The 14,851-nt window shown below is 40.7% G+C and overlaps 1 protein-coding gene across 2 annotated transcripts in view; it reads right to left on the bottom strand.

Annotated features, from left to right (window-relative positions):
• CHCHD3 (coiled-coil-helix-coiled-coil-helix domain containing 3) overlaps window positions 1–14,851 on the bottom strand; it is a 103,394-nt gene that overhangs the window by 14,201 nt on the left and 74,342 nt on the right. For both annotated transcript variants that reach the window (XM_075273924.1, XM_075273923.1), the window contains one exon: window positions 14,066–14,136. In XM_075273924.1, coding sequence (XP_075130025.1) covers window positions 14,066–14,136 — 71 coding nt within the window. The remainder of the gene's footprint in view (window positions 1–14,065; window positions 14,137–14,851) is intronic.

Genomic DNA, 14,851 nt, shown 5'->3' with positions numbered 1-14,851 from the left:
CACGGCCGGACCCGGCCTGACAGCTTTCTGTCTTCTGCATGCAGAAGATTGAAAGCTCAGAACGGACTCCGGGCGCTAGTGTGAACCCAGCGTAACTGAGATATTATCAGAGTAACCATTTATCAATGGCCCCTGGAAAAGGTGCCAGTGCATATGCCAACCGTGTTCTTAGGCCACATTCACACAATAAGGGTTGAAAAGTGTCCTCTATAGGTCTTGTTTGTGATACTGAATAGAAAAGCATTGCCTATGGGCATACCTACGTCAACGTCTTCAGTCAGAGGTAATGAAATCCTCCTGACATTTAGCTCCAAAAAGAAAGATTCAGAGACTGTCTTAACAAAAGCCTTGCTGGGAAGTACTTAGTGCATAGTATTTAGGATTTGAAGCAAACCTTTCTTGGTGTCTTTTTTAATTTAATGAATGGACTGTCAATAATAATGAGATAATAAATAGATTAGATTTGTACTACTCCATCTCCGGCACAATTACTGATTATTTGGTACTTCTATGTATTTGCCCTATTATCTTTTGTTCTGTGAATTACATTAGCTAGCTGAAGCTAATGTTTATGTCTATTGAAAGGGAGGTGACACTTCTATCACCAAACACACAGGACTGCCTTCTCTAAAGGAAAGCAACAGAACAAACAACTACTAGTACTGCCATTGATGTTTTAATATAAAGCTTTGAATGAAAGGACATAAAATGCAGGCCATTTCGTGCCATCAGAAGATGAGTGTGCTGATCTTGGAGAATCCCTAAATGTAACAAATAATCCTCTCAAGTAGGAGAATAACAAATATTAGCAATTTATGTAAGGTCAGCTCTTTCAATTCGGCACTGCTACCTCCACTGACACAGTAAATATTTCTGAAAGAGAACCATCAAGTATACAGGGAGCTTTAGGACTTGTAATGAGAATAACTGCTGTTTGCTATTCTTAAGGCTGTGCGCCATACAGCTAATGCCACCTTTGTCTACTGGATGTGATATCTTCTTTTATACTGCAACCTTTTCATAAATCAAAGGAAAAGCCAATACAAAGCCGCCTTCCCTTCCAGCCTGTGTGACAACTGAAGTTAACGCTGAAGCCTGCCTGCTATCAATCTTTCCAAATGTGTCCATGATATGGCATGCCTTCCCCTCCATTACTGTGCTTGTGATGCATGCACATGAGAGCCCCCTCTCACAATGGCCTAAAGATGGCCAAGCACATTAATTGCAGGAAGTCAGGAGACCAGAAGTGCTTGGTCTTTCATCATAAAGACAGTCAAATGAATATGGATCCTAAGATGAAGATACACCATACACATATAATATGGTAAACTGTGGGGTCATAGTGGTAAAGTGTTTAATAAGCTGCTGTCACCTCTCCTGACTTGTCTGTTCTAATAAACACTCATATCCCCCATGATATAACAGTTATGGGGGCTCTATTATTCCTCCTAGAAGTTAGTGAATAATTTGATAAGTAGGTGTTACCAGCTAGGGAGGAGTCACTCTCACACTGTCAAAAGACTAGAAGAATGGAATGGAGTTTCAAGTCATCCCAGGCCAGTACATTGGCACTTGATAAAGGACCTATGGGTCCGAAACGTGTTGTGCCATTCCCTCTGAGAGTTGTTCATTAAAGAAGGTTCCTAATAATTGGGTGAGCGCTGACCGTTACCTAGCCGGTCGGTTGGTCCTTCTCCTGTTGCTACATGATACGTCCCTGTGACGTCCTCCAGCTGCTGCCCTCCATCTGGTTTACCTTCCCAGGATCAGATATTGCTTGTGATTTGGGTTGTTGTGACGCCCTCACATCCCCGTCAGGTGAGCAGACAATTGACTGTATATAATATTTCACTCTCAGCCTGATTTACTACACGAGGATCGGCTTGGTGTCCCCCTTTTTTGTCTTTCTAATGCTCCAGAAAGGTTATTCATATAAAATACACGTATTGACTACGACGACCAATTCAGGACACGTGCCCACCCTCTTAGATATCTTTGCAGCTAAACATTCGAACCTATCTGCTGCCTGCAATGCCATTCGCCAGTATAGAAATGTTCAAGTGTAAGCGTTGGATTTCTTTTGTCTGATAAAAACATATTCAGAATTGGGCCCTGAAGTTGCCTTTGCAATTCAACTAGAGAAGTTTCTAAACTAGTTTTGTCATTTTGTCTCAGTATGTGAGGAGTTATGCAAAATATCTAGATTTAAAAAAAACATGCAAAACACAGTTTTCTTGGTGTTTGCAGAGTAAAATATTCTGCAGAATAATGCATACAATGACCTATAAGTTAGGTGACACAGCCAACATAACGCAGTCCTCTTATTCAATGGAGCGTAGTACAAAACACAACATGTTGCCCTGTGCAAGGCTAAACACAACACATTGTAGCCCTACATTATAATCTAAAAATGACTTGGAGCTAAGCTAATATAATTACTGTGTAATTGCCTTTCCCTAAATGTGTCATAAGCCATCAGCGCCAGTAGGTGGCTGCGGAGAGCTTCTTGCTCGTAATTACTATACATAAACTTTTCATAATTGATTAAAAGTAAGATAAAATTGATTGATGATGATTAATGATAATTGATGGTAATTACAGCACAAGCACTGGAGTAAGTTGCATTGAATATTAAATACTGCCTATCTTCCTGTATACCTATACTTACCGCATAGCATCATCACATTACACAGAAAAGGGGTCATCTGAGCTTCATCGCATTTGGAATACATATCTAATAAGCAGCTGGGCAGCTCGCAACATCAGAAAACACAAACATGTCTTTCTGCAAGACGGGTTGGAATGTACAGAATCTATTTAATAGAGAAGCTGTTACCAATTTACATAGGCAATCGTCATTAGAGAGAACTGCTGAAACTGATGGTAACATTAGGGTAAAAACATGTTCTGCACTTACAGCAGTGTGATAGACTGTCCGTCAAGAGATCACACGCCACGCTGTCCTCTCGTTTCAGTTACAAATCTCATAACCAGATCTGTCCTTATTAGAAGTTTCCTAATAGGCGCATTACGCGCTCTGCTGATGAAACCCTGCAAATGTCCATTAACCATTTATCAAAAGGTTTTTAGGTCATTAATGAAGCTTGATCCTTCTGTACATTATTACTAATGTAACCATGGTAATAAACATCTAACAGATTCACAGATATGCAGCCACCAAGCATGAAACCGGTGGTCTTTTAGGTCAAAACAGACTCTTGCTGAACTAGAATAAGTTAGGAGAAGCAGTCTTCTGAAAGCACGTCTACAATATAAATCTCTCTGTTATGGATCTGTGTAAGATCAGCAGTGGCTCCTCCATTGTGAAAGATGAATCTGCATTTATCTAGCTTAAATGCACACAATTAATATTTCATGCACTGTGTTTGTTACGCTGCATTCTTAATGGGATGTATTGATCAAAACACAACAGCTAAATGTCTGCACTGCTGCAGGGGAAATAAACTATTTTAGTTGGGAGAGAATAGTGTTGATATTGGCCTTTGTCTCTTGGGATTTTTTTTTTTTTTTGCATATCTGAATAAGGCATAAACAAAACTGACAATTAAGCCCCCGGCTTCCAGAAGATAGATTTGTTTCTTCAAGACTAAATTACAATGTGTGTGTCTGGTTTCACATATGCAACTTTAGAAACAATATCTCCGCACATTTAACAGGATAAAGGGGGAGTTTATGTTGTCATTTACATACAGATAAAGCCTGGTCTCCATCTGAGATGTCAGGGTCTATCGTTTCTGGACGCTGCTATGATTCTGTACATACTTGATATATGCCACTGCCTCTAGGGACATGGTACAAACAGAAGGAATAGAAGATAATTGGGTAGATTTACTAATCTTAACATTCAGCAGAGTAATCTAAGACCATAGGTGTAAGATTGCTCATTCTAGATGATAAATTCAGAGCAAACACATAACTGTGGTGCAAAACATGCATGAACGTTTTTCGGTGCAAATTAAGCCAGAATACTGGCATATTTCACATATCTTATTAAAGGGATCTTGGCGGGTGATTTTTTTTTTTTTTTTTGGGCCATAAACTGGCCCTATCATGTGCAGGATGAAGTAATGCCCTTTCCTTTGCTTCCCCTCTGTAATCTTTCTGATGTTGTAAAGTGCAATTATGAATGTTTGAAAGAAAAAAAAAAAAAAAAACATATGGAAATTACTCTATAAGTTGTCATGGGCGGGGAGCGGCTTCAGTCTAGTCACACGGTCCCCTTACTAGTCACTCCTCCTGGGTAGGGTTGAGCGATCGTGTTCGGAAAAGATTGGATTCTGATTGGCGAGAAAATTTCACGATCGTAATCGGAAATCTGAACATGATCTGTTTAGGTGGGATCGAGATCGGTGATTATTTCCCACAATGCTTTGCTACTGACCAAGCATTGTGGGAAAAGCTAACAATGTTAGCCTTCACACTGAGTATACGCTCCGCTCATTCTGAGCGGAGTGTATACTCAGTGTGAAGGCTCCGCTGCGGTTCCATAGGAATGAATGGAAGCAGCCGGCACACAGCCTTAACCCCCTTGCGCGCCGGCTGCGTCCATTCATTCTAATGGGAGACTAGCTAACATCTCTAGTAGCTACTTACCTACAGAGATGGCTGGTCCGGTGCCCAGTGTTCTCATTCTTCTTTGTCTCGCTGCCCCGCCTCCCAGGTTAGTGTTAAAGAGCTAGGAAGAAGGCGGGGCTTGTGACTTAGGAGAGTGTGGGCGGGTACAGGGTGGGGAGACGTGACGTCTCCCCTCCCAGTACCTGCCCACACTCTCCTAACCCGCCCACACTATCCTAACCTGGGAGGCAGGGGGCAGCAAGGCGAAGAGTAATGAAAACACCGGGCACTGGACCAGCCATCTCTGCAGGTAAGTGGTCACCAGGGGGAACTAAGTAGCCAGAGGATTAAAAAAAAAAAAATCCTGGCTACTTAGTGATTTTTTTAAATCACTACACAGTGTGGATTCTAACAATTAAAGCGTTCAATTATTAGATTCCATGCTGTATAGTGAATAGGATTGTTTTTAAAATCTGATCTCCAATTAGTAAAAAAAAATCCCATTGACTTGCATTTTGATCGGAATTGGGATCAAGGTTGGGTTCGAATGAAAAATGATCGGAAATCGGATTTCAAAATCGATCTTGAAAAGTCAAGATCGGCTCAACCCTACTCCTGGGCATGACTGATGTATCACTGACAGTTCCCGAAGAGGACTAAAGAGGGACAGCAATGGAAAAGGAATTACTTCATCCAACACATGATGGGGCTAGTTTATGGCAGAAAAAAAAAAAAAAAAAACTTGCCAGGTTCACTTAAATCTCCCCAATATAAACAGAAAGTGAGTGCGGTAATGGATCTGTATACATGCACATCCCCAAGGACATGAGCTATATATTCAGTTAGAAGTCAATAAGAAAGCAAAATATACATGAGGGGACTTTCAATACGCATCAGGCAAGATAATAAGGCACAAACACAAAGGACCCATATTATACAGTGGTATTGGGACTAATAACTTGTATTACAGATGAAGAACCGCTGTATCTCCATTAAATCAATTTAAAAATGAGCAAAACAATTTTACTAAAGAATTTACATTTTTATTAAAGCTCAACTAAACTCTGCACGTCCTCGAGGCGGAGGCATTAAATGGCTGAAATAGGAGATTTATTATTCATCAGGTAGAAGCTTCATTGGCGTCGGATGAAGGGACAAATATTTAAACATCTACAGGTGTTTGTCTTGGCAAGCACTGAGCATATGGCACATTAGTTTAATCCGCAATCCAATACAGTTGCACATGAATTAAGAGCTCTCGAAATAGACTTGCCTCATTCTCTCTCACTCAGATTCTTTAACCATCATAATCAATAATAGGTTGAGCTTTGTCGTGGCTAAGAGGAGCAGATGAATGCATGTGCACAGCTGCCGGAGAAGTCGCTCTGAAGGGTACATTTCACTGCCGCGATTTCAGCCAAGAAAGACACAAATGTGCACATTTATACATTATATATTAGGTTGCCAAAAGGGAATGGGGAAATGCTAAATCTTCTATTCCATCAAAAATAATAAGATTTTGTGAGAAAGGAAATAGAGGTTGGTCATAGAAACATCAATTCTGATGTAAGCCAATGCTGGCCTTTATCGGCATTCTCCAGCAATATATAAATGAGCCTAAAATGACAGAGCACCAGACGTGTTCCAAATGCGTAATGTAATTCTCCGAGTGCTGATCTCAGGTCCCGCGGCAGCATCATATATGGCATTTATTACGATTACCTCTGAACTTCTATTCCTACTGTACTCGCTTTCTTTGCTTAGAAAGAGGACTTAGGCTATGTATACATTGCGCTTTATCTCAGGAAAATGCCATATCTGAAGCATACAACCCCACACAGATACACAGCGTCCACTGACTATAGTATTAAAAAAATACGAAAACCCCTAATGTTACAGGTCTCCTTCAGTAGTCTCTGCATAGTTAAACTGAAGCCTGAAGCACTTTTCTATATAGTTGTAACAAAGGTATGCCGAAGTACACCGGCGCAACAGATGGACACTCTTTTGGTCAGATAAACAGAAGCCTATTCATACATTTAACATCTACTCTGAGTGTAGAGGTCTGACACAGTGAACGCAACGCCTACAGTAAATCCCTTCACAAGGAAGGTCACTCTGCTGACCTTATCGATTCTTCAATGCTCTACTGAATATCAATGCTCTACTGCTTATGTCCTGACTACCACCTACTAAGAGATGTATACAAAATAATTACCGGTAACTTATAAGTAATGCGGGTAGGAAGGAAGACGCCACAGTACACTCCAAAAATACATTTCATTAAGAAAACAGCAAGAGTAAATCAGTCTCTCAGTAAAAATAAATAAATAAATAAATAAATAAATAAATAAATAAATAAATCAAATTTGTATTGACTTTCAAAAAATTATTTTGTAAAGTTTTATTTTTAATTAGATTATAACAAAACCCATATAAGATTGGTACAATGATTGTACTAATCCACAGAAAAATGTAACCTGTCATTTTTATTATAATGCCAACCCTCCCAAACCTGAGAAATTGGTGCAACTGAAATCATTTTTCCTCCATTCCGTACCCTCTAAGAAAAAATTAAGGCTTCCTATTACATCATATGGAATATGAAATGTTATCAACAAATAGTACAATTTATCCTGCAGAAAACAAGCTCTCATTTTGTATGACTTTTAGAAGGTGGAAAAACCCCATTTATTTTAGAACTAGGAATCAAAAACATAGCTGATTTATATATAAAGAAAAACGATTGCAGCAGCACCAGCAAATCTGGGGATCATCCCACAAATTGCACGGCAGAAACCCCTCTCCAGGCAAAAGGGTTTGCAAGAGAAAAAAAACTATCCGGTCTGTCAGCAACTTGTATGGATGGAAAATGTCCTTTTATTGGAAAAAGCAGTACACTGCGTACACTCACCGGCCACTTTATTAGGTACACCTGTCCAACTGCTCGTTAACACTTAATTTCTAATCAGCCAATCACATGGCGGCAACTCAGTGCATTTAGGCATGTAGACATGCTCAAGACAATCTCCTGCAGTTCAAACCGAGCATCAGTATGGGGAAGAAAGGTGATTTGAGTGCCTTTGAACGTGGCATGGTTGTTGGTGCCAGAAGGGCTGGTCTGAGTATTTCAGAAACTGCTGATCTACTGGGATTTTCACGCACAACCATCTCTAGGGTTTACAGAGAATGGTCCGAAAAAGAAAAAACATCCAGTGAGCGGCAGTTCTGTGGGCGGAAATGCGTTGTTGATGCCAGAGGTCAGAGAAGAATGGCCAGACTGGTTCGAGCTGATAGAAAGGCAACAGTGACTCAAATAGCCACCCGTTACAACCAAGGTAGCCAGAAGAGCATCTCTGAACGCACAGTACGTCGAACTTTGAGGCAGATGGGCTACAGCAGCAGAAGACCACACCGGGTGCCACTCCTTTCAGCTAAGAACAGGAAACTGAGGCTACAATTTGCACAAGCTCATCGAAATTGGACAATTGAAGATTGGAAAAACGTTGCCTGGTCTGATGAGTCTCGATTTCTGCTGCGACATTCGGATGGTAGGGTCAGAATTTGGCGTCAACAACATGAAAGCATGGATCCATCCTGCCTTGTATCAACTGTTCAGGCTGGTGGTGGTGGTGTCATGGTGTGGGGAATATTTTCTTGGCACTCTTTGGGCCCCTTGGTACCAATTGAGCATCGTTGCAATGCCAAAGCCTACCTGAGTATTGTTGCTGACCATGTCCATCCCTTTATGACCACAATGTACCCAACATCTGATGGCTACTTTCAGCAGGATAATGCGCCATGTCATAAAGCTGGAATCATCTCAGACTGGTTTCTTGAACATGACAATGAGTTCACTGTACTCCAATGGCCTCCATAGTCACCAGATCTCAATCCAATAGAGCATCTTTGGGATGTGGTGGAACGGGAGATTCGCATCATGGATGTGCAGCCGACAAATCTGCGGCAACTGTGTGATGCCATCATGTCAATATAGACCAAAATCTCTGAGGAATGCTGCCAGCACCTTGTTGAATCTATGCCACGAAGAATTGAGGCAGTTCTGAAGGCAAAAGGGGGTCCAACCCGTTACTAGCATGGTGTACCTAATAAAGTGGCCGGTGAGTGTATAGCTTGTTATAGTTTGTTGCATATTTACTTTTGTTGCTAGCTTTGTTGTGAATTAGAGGAGCTTTGCAGCATCTGTATGACCATAGCTGTCAGCCATTTACGAAGGAGTTGCGGCAGGAGCTGGAGTTGGGATGTGGAAAAAAAACAGGAGTTGGAGCAAGTGCTTTGGCCTACCAAACATTAGATCCTGGTTTTCTCACAATTGCTAATCTATCAGCTATTCGCAAGAAAGGTAATACTTGCCTGATTGGAGGAAGTCCAATGTCTACTATATGGTGGAGCAAAAGTTGAATGTGCTCCTGCTCCATTTAAAGAGGACTTTTCACCATATCTGGGCACAGGCAGTGTTATATACTGCCAGAAAGCTGACAGTGCGCTGAATTCAGCGCACTGTCGGCTTTCCCGATCCGTGCCCGGTGTAAAGTGCTATCGGTCCCGGTACCGTAGCGCTTTACAGTCAGAAGGGCGTTTCTGACCATTAGCCAGAGACGTCCTTCTGCCTCGCGGCGCCTATCGCGCTGTGCTGTGGAGCCGGGAGGAACGCCCCCTCCCGCTCCTGATAATGCTAGTCTATGGACAAGCTGTGTGAGCAGAGGGAGGGGGGCGTTCCTCCCGGCTCCACAGCACAGCGCGATTGGCGCCGCGAGGCAGAAGGACGTCTCTGGCTAATGGTCAGAAACGCCCTTCTGACCATAGAAGAGCTACGGTACCGGGCCGTAAGCTCTTCACACCGGGCACAGATCGGGAAAGCCGACAGTGCGCTGAATTCAGCGCACTGTCAGCTTTCTGGCAGTATATAGAACTGCCTGTGCCCGGATATGGTGAAAGGTCCTCTTTAAGCTCTATGGGACTATCAGAGATAGTGGAGAGCTGTGTGTGGCCATCTTTGATAGTCCCATAGACTTTAAAACAGTGGTTGTGCATAGTCTCTGTTGGTCCATTTGAAAAAAACAGGAAATGTCTGATTGGTGGGGACTGCTCTTTAGGACCACCATTGACAGCATGCCCATGAGAATAGAACAGCAAATTAAGCATACACACGTGGACAAAATTGTTGGTACGACTCTTTTAATGAAAGAAAATCCCACAATGCTCACAGAAATAACTTGAGTCTGACAAAAGTAATAATAAACAAACTACATGTTGACAAGCCACAAAGCTTCTGGGAGAAGCTTTGTGAACAGATAAGACAAAAATCAAACTTTTTGGCAAGGCACATCAGCTCTATGTTCACAGATGGAAAAATGAGCATTATCTTGAAAAGAACACTGTCCCTACTGTGAAACATGGAGAAGGCTCTGTTATGTTCTGGGGCTGCTTTGTTGCATCTGGCACAGGGTGTCTTGAATCTGTGCAGGGTACAATGACATCTCAAGGCTATCAAGGGATTCTAGAGAGAAATGTGCTGCCCAGTGTCAAAAAGCTTGGTCTCAGTCACAATTCATGGGTCTTGTAACAGGATAATGACCCAAAACACACAGCTAAAAACACCCAAGAATGGCTAAGAGGAAAACATTGGACTATTCTGAATGGACGTTCTATGAGCTCTGGCCTAAATCCTATTGAGCATCTTTGGAAGGAGCTGAAACATGCCGTCTGGAAAAGACAAACTCGAGACAAATGGAGCAGTATGCTCATGATGGGTGGCCCAAAATACCTGCTGAGAGGTGCAGAAGTCCCATTGACACTTACAGGAATCATTTGATTGCAGTGACTGCCTCAAAAGGTTGTACAACAAAATATTAAGTTACGGGAACCGTAATTTCCGTCCAGGCCTGTTTCATGAGTTTTTTTTATTTTTTATTTTGTTGAAGTGAAAAACAATGTCTGACTTTCATTTGTTAATTTGCATATAATTCTTATTTATTATTACTTTTATCAGATTCAAGTTATTTCTGTGACCATTGTGGGTTTTTCTTGCATTAAACGAGAGGTACCAACAATTTTGTCCGCGTGTGTATGTGCTGCCAACACATTCATTCTCTAGGGAACTGCTAGAGATGGCTGAGCACTGTATCATCTCCAGCAGTTCCACAGAAGTGAATGCAGTGGCCACCCATTCATGATCCACCGCTTCATCGATATGGTTGTAAATGGACTAATACACAGTGCTCTTGATGGCATACTCTAAGAACAGATCACCAATGTCCAAGTCCCATAAAAACCCTTTAATGGACTTGTGGCTGGTCTGCAATTAATACCTAATCCTACTGTGCCATTATAAACAGGGGATAAAAAAAAACTTGAAGGGCACAATACATGCTTCTTAAGTACTACGATTATAGTAGAATAATAAAGCCGTTATACTTTGACTCAGATAGCCATGGGGAATACAATGTTACTCAAGCATCTGCTGTGTTTCCTGCTACCATCCCTTTAATTACAAAGGGGAGGAAAGCTAATACAAATGTAGAAATGTAATTACTTTGTAAAAGCCCAAATCCTAGCCCAAAGCCATGTTCTTCCTGTAATATCACATTCTTCTATTCTTGTGTAAACTTTTCATTACGAAGAAGACATCTTCATAATCTAATAAAAATGGTTATAATGCAACTCCTGGAAATATTATTCTTGCATTAGAAACAGTAGCATGTTTTAGTAATGTCCTTTTAATGCAATTTGTGCTGTGCAGGAGCCCATTGAACTTGATCATTTAGAATGTGATCAATGTGAATTAGAGCCTCCCAGAGATAAAGCATTTGATCATTGGGAATTTGATCAATGTTTCTTGAGGCCAAGCACAGATAAGGCATTTATCAAGAGTGTGCATAATTGTAAGCTTATTTGCACCAAGAGAAAGAGGTAATACGCTTCTTTCAATGCACCATGCACCAGCCAATAATGTATTACATACTTAAAGTAATTCGGGTGGCATTCAACTCCTCACTTGTGGCACTACTTCAATGTCTTTGTATAAATGACAACAGCATCGCAGTCGTGGAGCTGTTATCAAATGTATGACATTCACACCAAGTTCCACAGTAATATTATTATCCCTGTGAAACATCAGAGATATCCAGATGTAGCAGAGTTAACTCAGACTTCTGCAATTGGTTAAACTTCTGCAACATGAAATATTATCACAGAAGATGACAACAAGCAATGAAAAGTCACTGAAAACTTTTTTTTGTGGTCTTCTCAAGGACTACATCTGCAAGGAGTTTGTATGCTCTCCCTGTGTTTACGTGGGTTTCCTCTGGGTACTCCGGTTTCCTCCCACACTCCAAACACATACTGATAGGGAATGTAGATTGTGAGCCCTATATGGGACAGTGACCACAATGTCTGTAAAGCGCTGCGGAATATGATGGCGCTATACAAGTAAGCATAATAAATAAATAAATAAATAAATACATAAATAAATAATAACAGAACACGCTACAGTAGTTTAACAAATTGTAGAAGTTCAGGGTAACCCTGCTACATTTGTACATCTTATGATGGGCATCATGAATAAATGACTGAAAAGTGAATGCCTACTTTTCCAAACTATTTTGTTCTTAGAAAAAAAAAAATAGTTGACGGTGATTGTTTTCTGCTTCAAGTTACCATTCTCTGACTTCCTGCAGCTGCCAACAGATGGCTTTACTGCTTACAAGTATGAGGTCAGTTTAGGAGAAAATGGCAGTAAGTGCCACCTATTGGCAGCTGCAGGCAGCTACAATTGTATTATTTAAAAGAGAGCTTGTCAGCATCTTTGTCTCTCAAAACCTCTGGCAGTGTTATATAGAGGATGAGTAGAGTAAACATAACTTGGGTGATGGTTATACAGGCTGCACCATTGCTGCAATAAAACAGAAGAACACTAGAGATGCCATTGCTAGCAGGTGGTGAGACTGGGGAGTGTTCAATACAGAAAGCATGGGGCAGTGCACATAATGGGGCCACGTCCATAACATTAGTGGATTTCTCAGTGATACAACCTACAAGGCTATTATCCCAGGTATGTTTACACTATAAAGCGTTAGCAGTTTACAGAGGATTTAGGTACTTTTTGCAAATAAAAGCGAAGGATTAATACATTTTGTATTACATGTAGGTGGTACCTATCTTTACACCTCCACCTTACAGTCAACCAATTACTTTCAAGTAAACAGATAAGCAAAAACTAGGAAAACTGGTCATTCCTTCCCCTTTCTTTGGCATTTATGTGCAAATAGCCAATATTAACTGCCAACTCAACAAGAACAGAATAAAGATTAAATGAAATCTCAACAACTTGTTTGATACAGTTACGGTATGCACAGATCCATATCTATAGTGAACAATTGTTTTACAAAGCCAACTAATCCCAAAAAGATCGTCCATAATTGTGAACCTTTTTCTACATATCATTTATCTTATCTACAATATGCTACTGTTACGTCGCCGCAAATGCCGCGTATACGCTCATAGTAAAAAAACGCTGTGTAAACGAGACGCAAACGCTGCCCTCGCATTTCTACGGCAGTAAAAATAAGCACAGATTGAGCCCGGTGTTACTCCGTGTGAAGGCTCCCTTAGTTTTGTTGGTTGTAGTCTTATCTATTTAGAAGTTTTTCAGTTGTCACTGTGATGTGCATAAGCAGCTTTACGATGTTCACTTTTCATTAATGGACTCTGTTTGACGTACACTAGGAAAAGCTCCTCACGTATGTTTAACACATACAATATCTGAGTTTTCAGGTGACAGAATAAACTTTTGTGTATTGTATGTAACCCTCAAATGTAAAGCACCATGGAATTAATGGTGCTATATAAATAAACAATAATAATAACTTCTAAGTTTCCACTCTCTCTAAATGTCAGTCGTCCCTGAGCTAATGAGTGTAAACTAGCTGCTGTGATGATTCCATACACTGCATAAAAAGGAGATACTACTCTCCCTGTCTCTCTGTAGCTCATCTCCAGAAGCAGCAGCAACATGGGGAACATTATAGAGCAGTAATGATTAGTGAGGCTGTAAATCAAGAACTGGGATGAGGTACAACACTCACTAGATGTTGCAGCACTGTCTCTACCACTGTCCTTTTCTTGCCTCTTCCTCCCTTTCCCTCCCTATTGACTTCTAAGTGCAACATGGAAACTTTACCACCAACGAGCTGATACTTTTTATCTCTGAAGACACAGATGGATGTGAATTCAGAGTCAGTGAACAAAAAGCTGGGGGATAAACAAAGCTGCTTATAAGTGGAGAAAAATGCATGTTTCTCTAATAAACGAAGTTTCCTCTATTTACTTGCACTATTGAGTTATGCAAAGTTTGTTGAAACAACACTGCTCATTTGCATATGCCATAACAAATGTCATACACTTGCATCTGTGACCGATAGAACCCCATATTGGAAACAAAAATAAATAAATAAATAAATCGGCTTACTTGAACCTTGCCTCCACAGTGTTTGCAGCTGACTGGTATTGTTCAGTGGTAACTTTATAAAACTGAGCACTCTGAAAACAAAACAGAAGTAAAAAAGATTAGTCCACATTGTCAACTCACTATTGAAAAAAAAAAAAAAAAAAAAAGAGAGGTAGATAGAGAAGAGGAATGAGGGAGAGACTGTCTACATGTACCAGAACCTGCTGAGAAGTTTGTACTTTGTTAAGGTGCTTGTTGAATTTTACATGCTGACCCTTTTGCTCTCAGGGTTGTTAAGCCACCGCCAGAGGTTTCTGGCTGCGATTTACTCCCCTGTATCCATACAGAATACATGCCAACAGGGAACCCAATATTAGCAATGAGATTACATTTATAACAGAAAAGTAATGAAACACCTATTACATGTATCTTTATTCATGTGGACGCTACATCTATATTCATGCCCTAAAACAGAAAGGTGTTGAGAGCCAGGAAATGTTTCAATATAGTATAGGTAGAGTTTCTGATGCTAGTATAGTACTTTTACATTGTGACTGAAGGAAATACAAATTTGAGATGGTGAATAGACATACATGAGCACAATATTGCCTTAATAGGGTTAATCCTCATTTGACTTATGGCCAAAACAGAAATAACTTGGCTACATCTGTAGTTCAACTTTCAGTAGCTCTCATTCACATCTATAGGAGTTACGGAAACAGCGTAAAACAGCGCTGTTACCTTCAGTCCAAGCCTGCTGGTGGCCAGTGACTTGGTGGCCTGGTGACTTGTGGCCAGTTATTCCCG

Source organism: Leptodactylus fuscus, chromosome 5, assembly GCF_031893055.1.
Source record: "Leptodactylus fuscus isolate aLepFus1 chromosome 5, aLepFus1.hap2, whole genome shotgun sequence".
Lineage (NCBI taxonomy): Eukaryota > Metazoa > Chordata > Amphibia > Anura > Leptodactylidae > Leptodactylus > Leptodactylus fuscus.
Note: the sequence above shows the minus strand (reverse complement) of the source record. Positions and strands in the feature narration are given on the sequence as shown.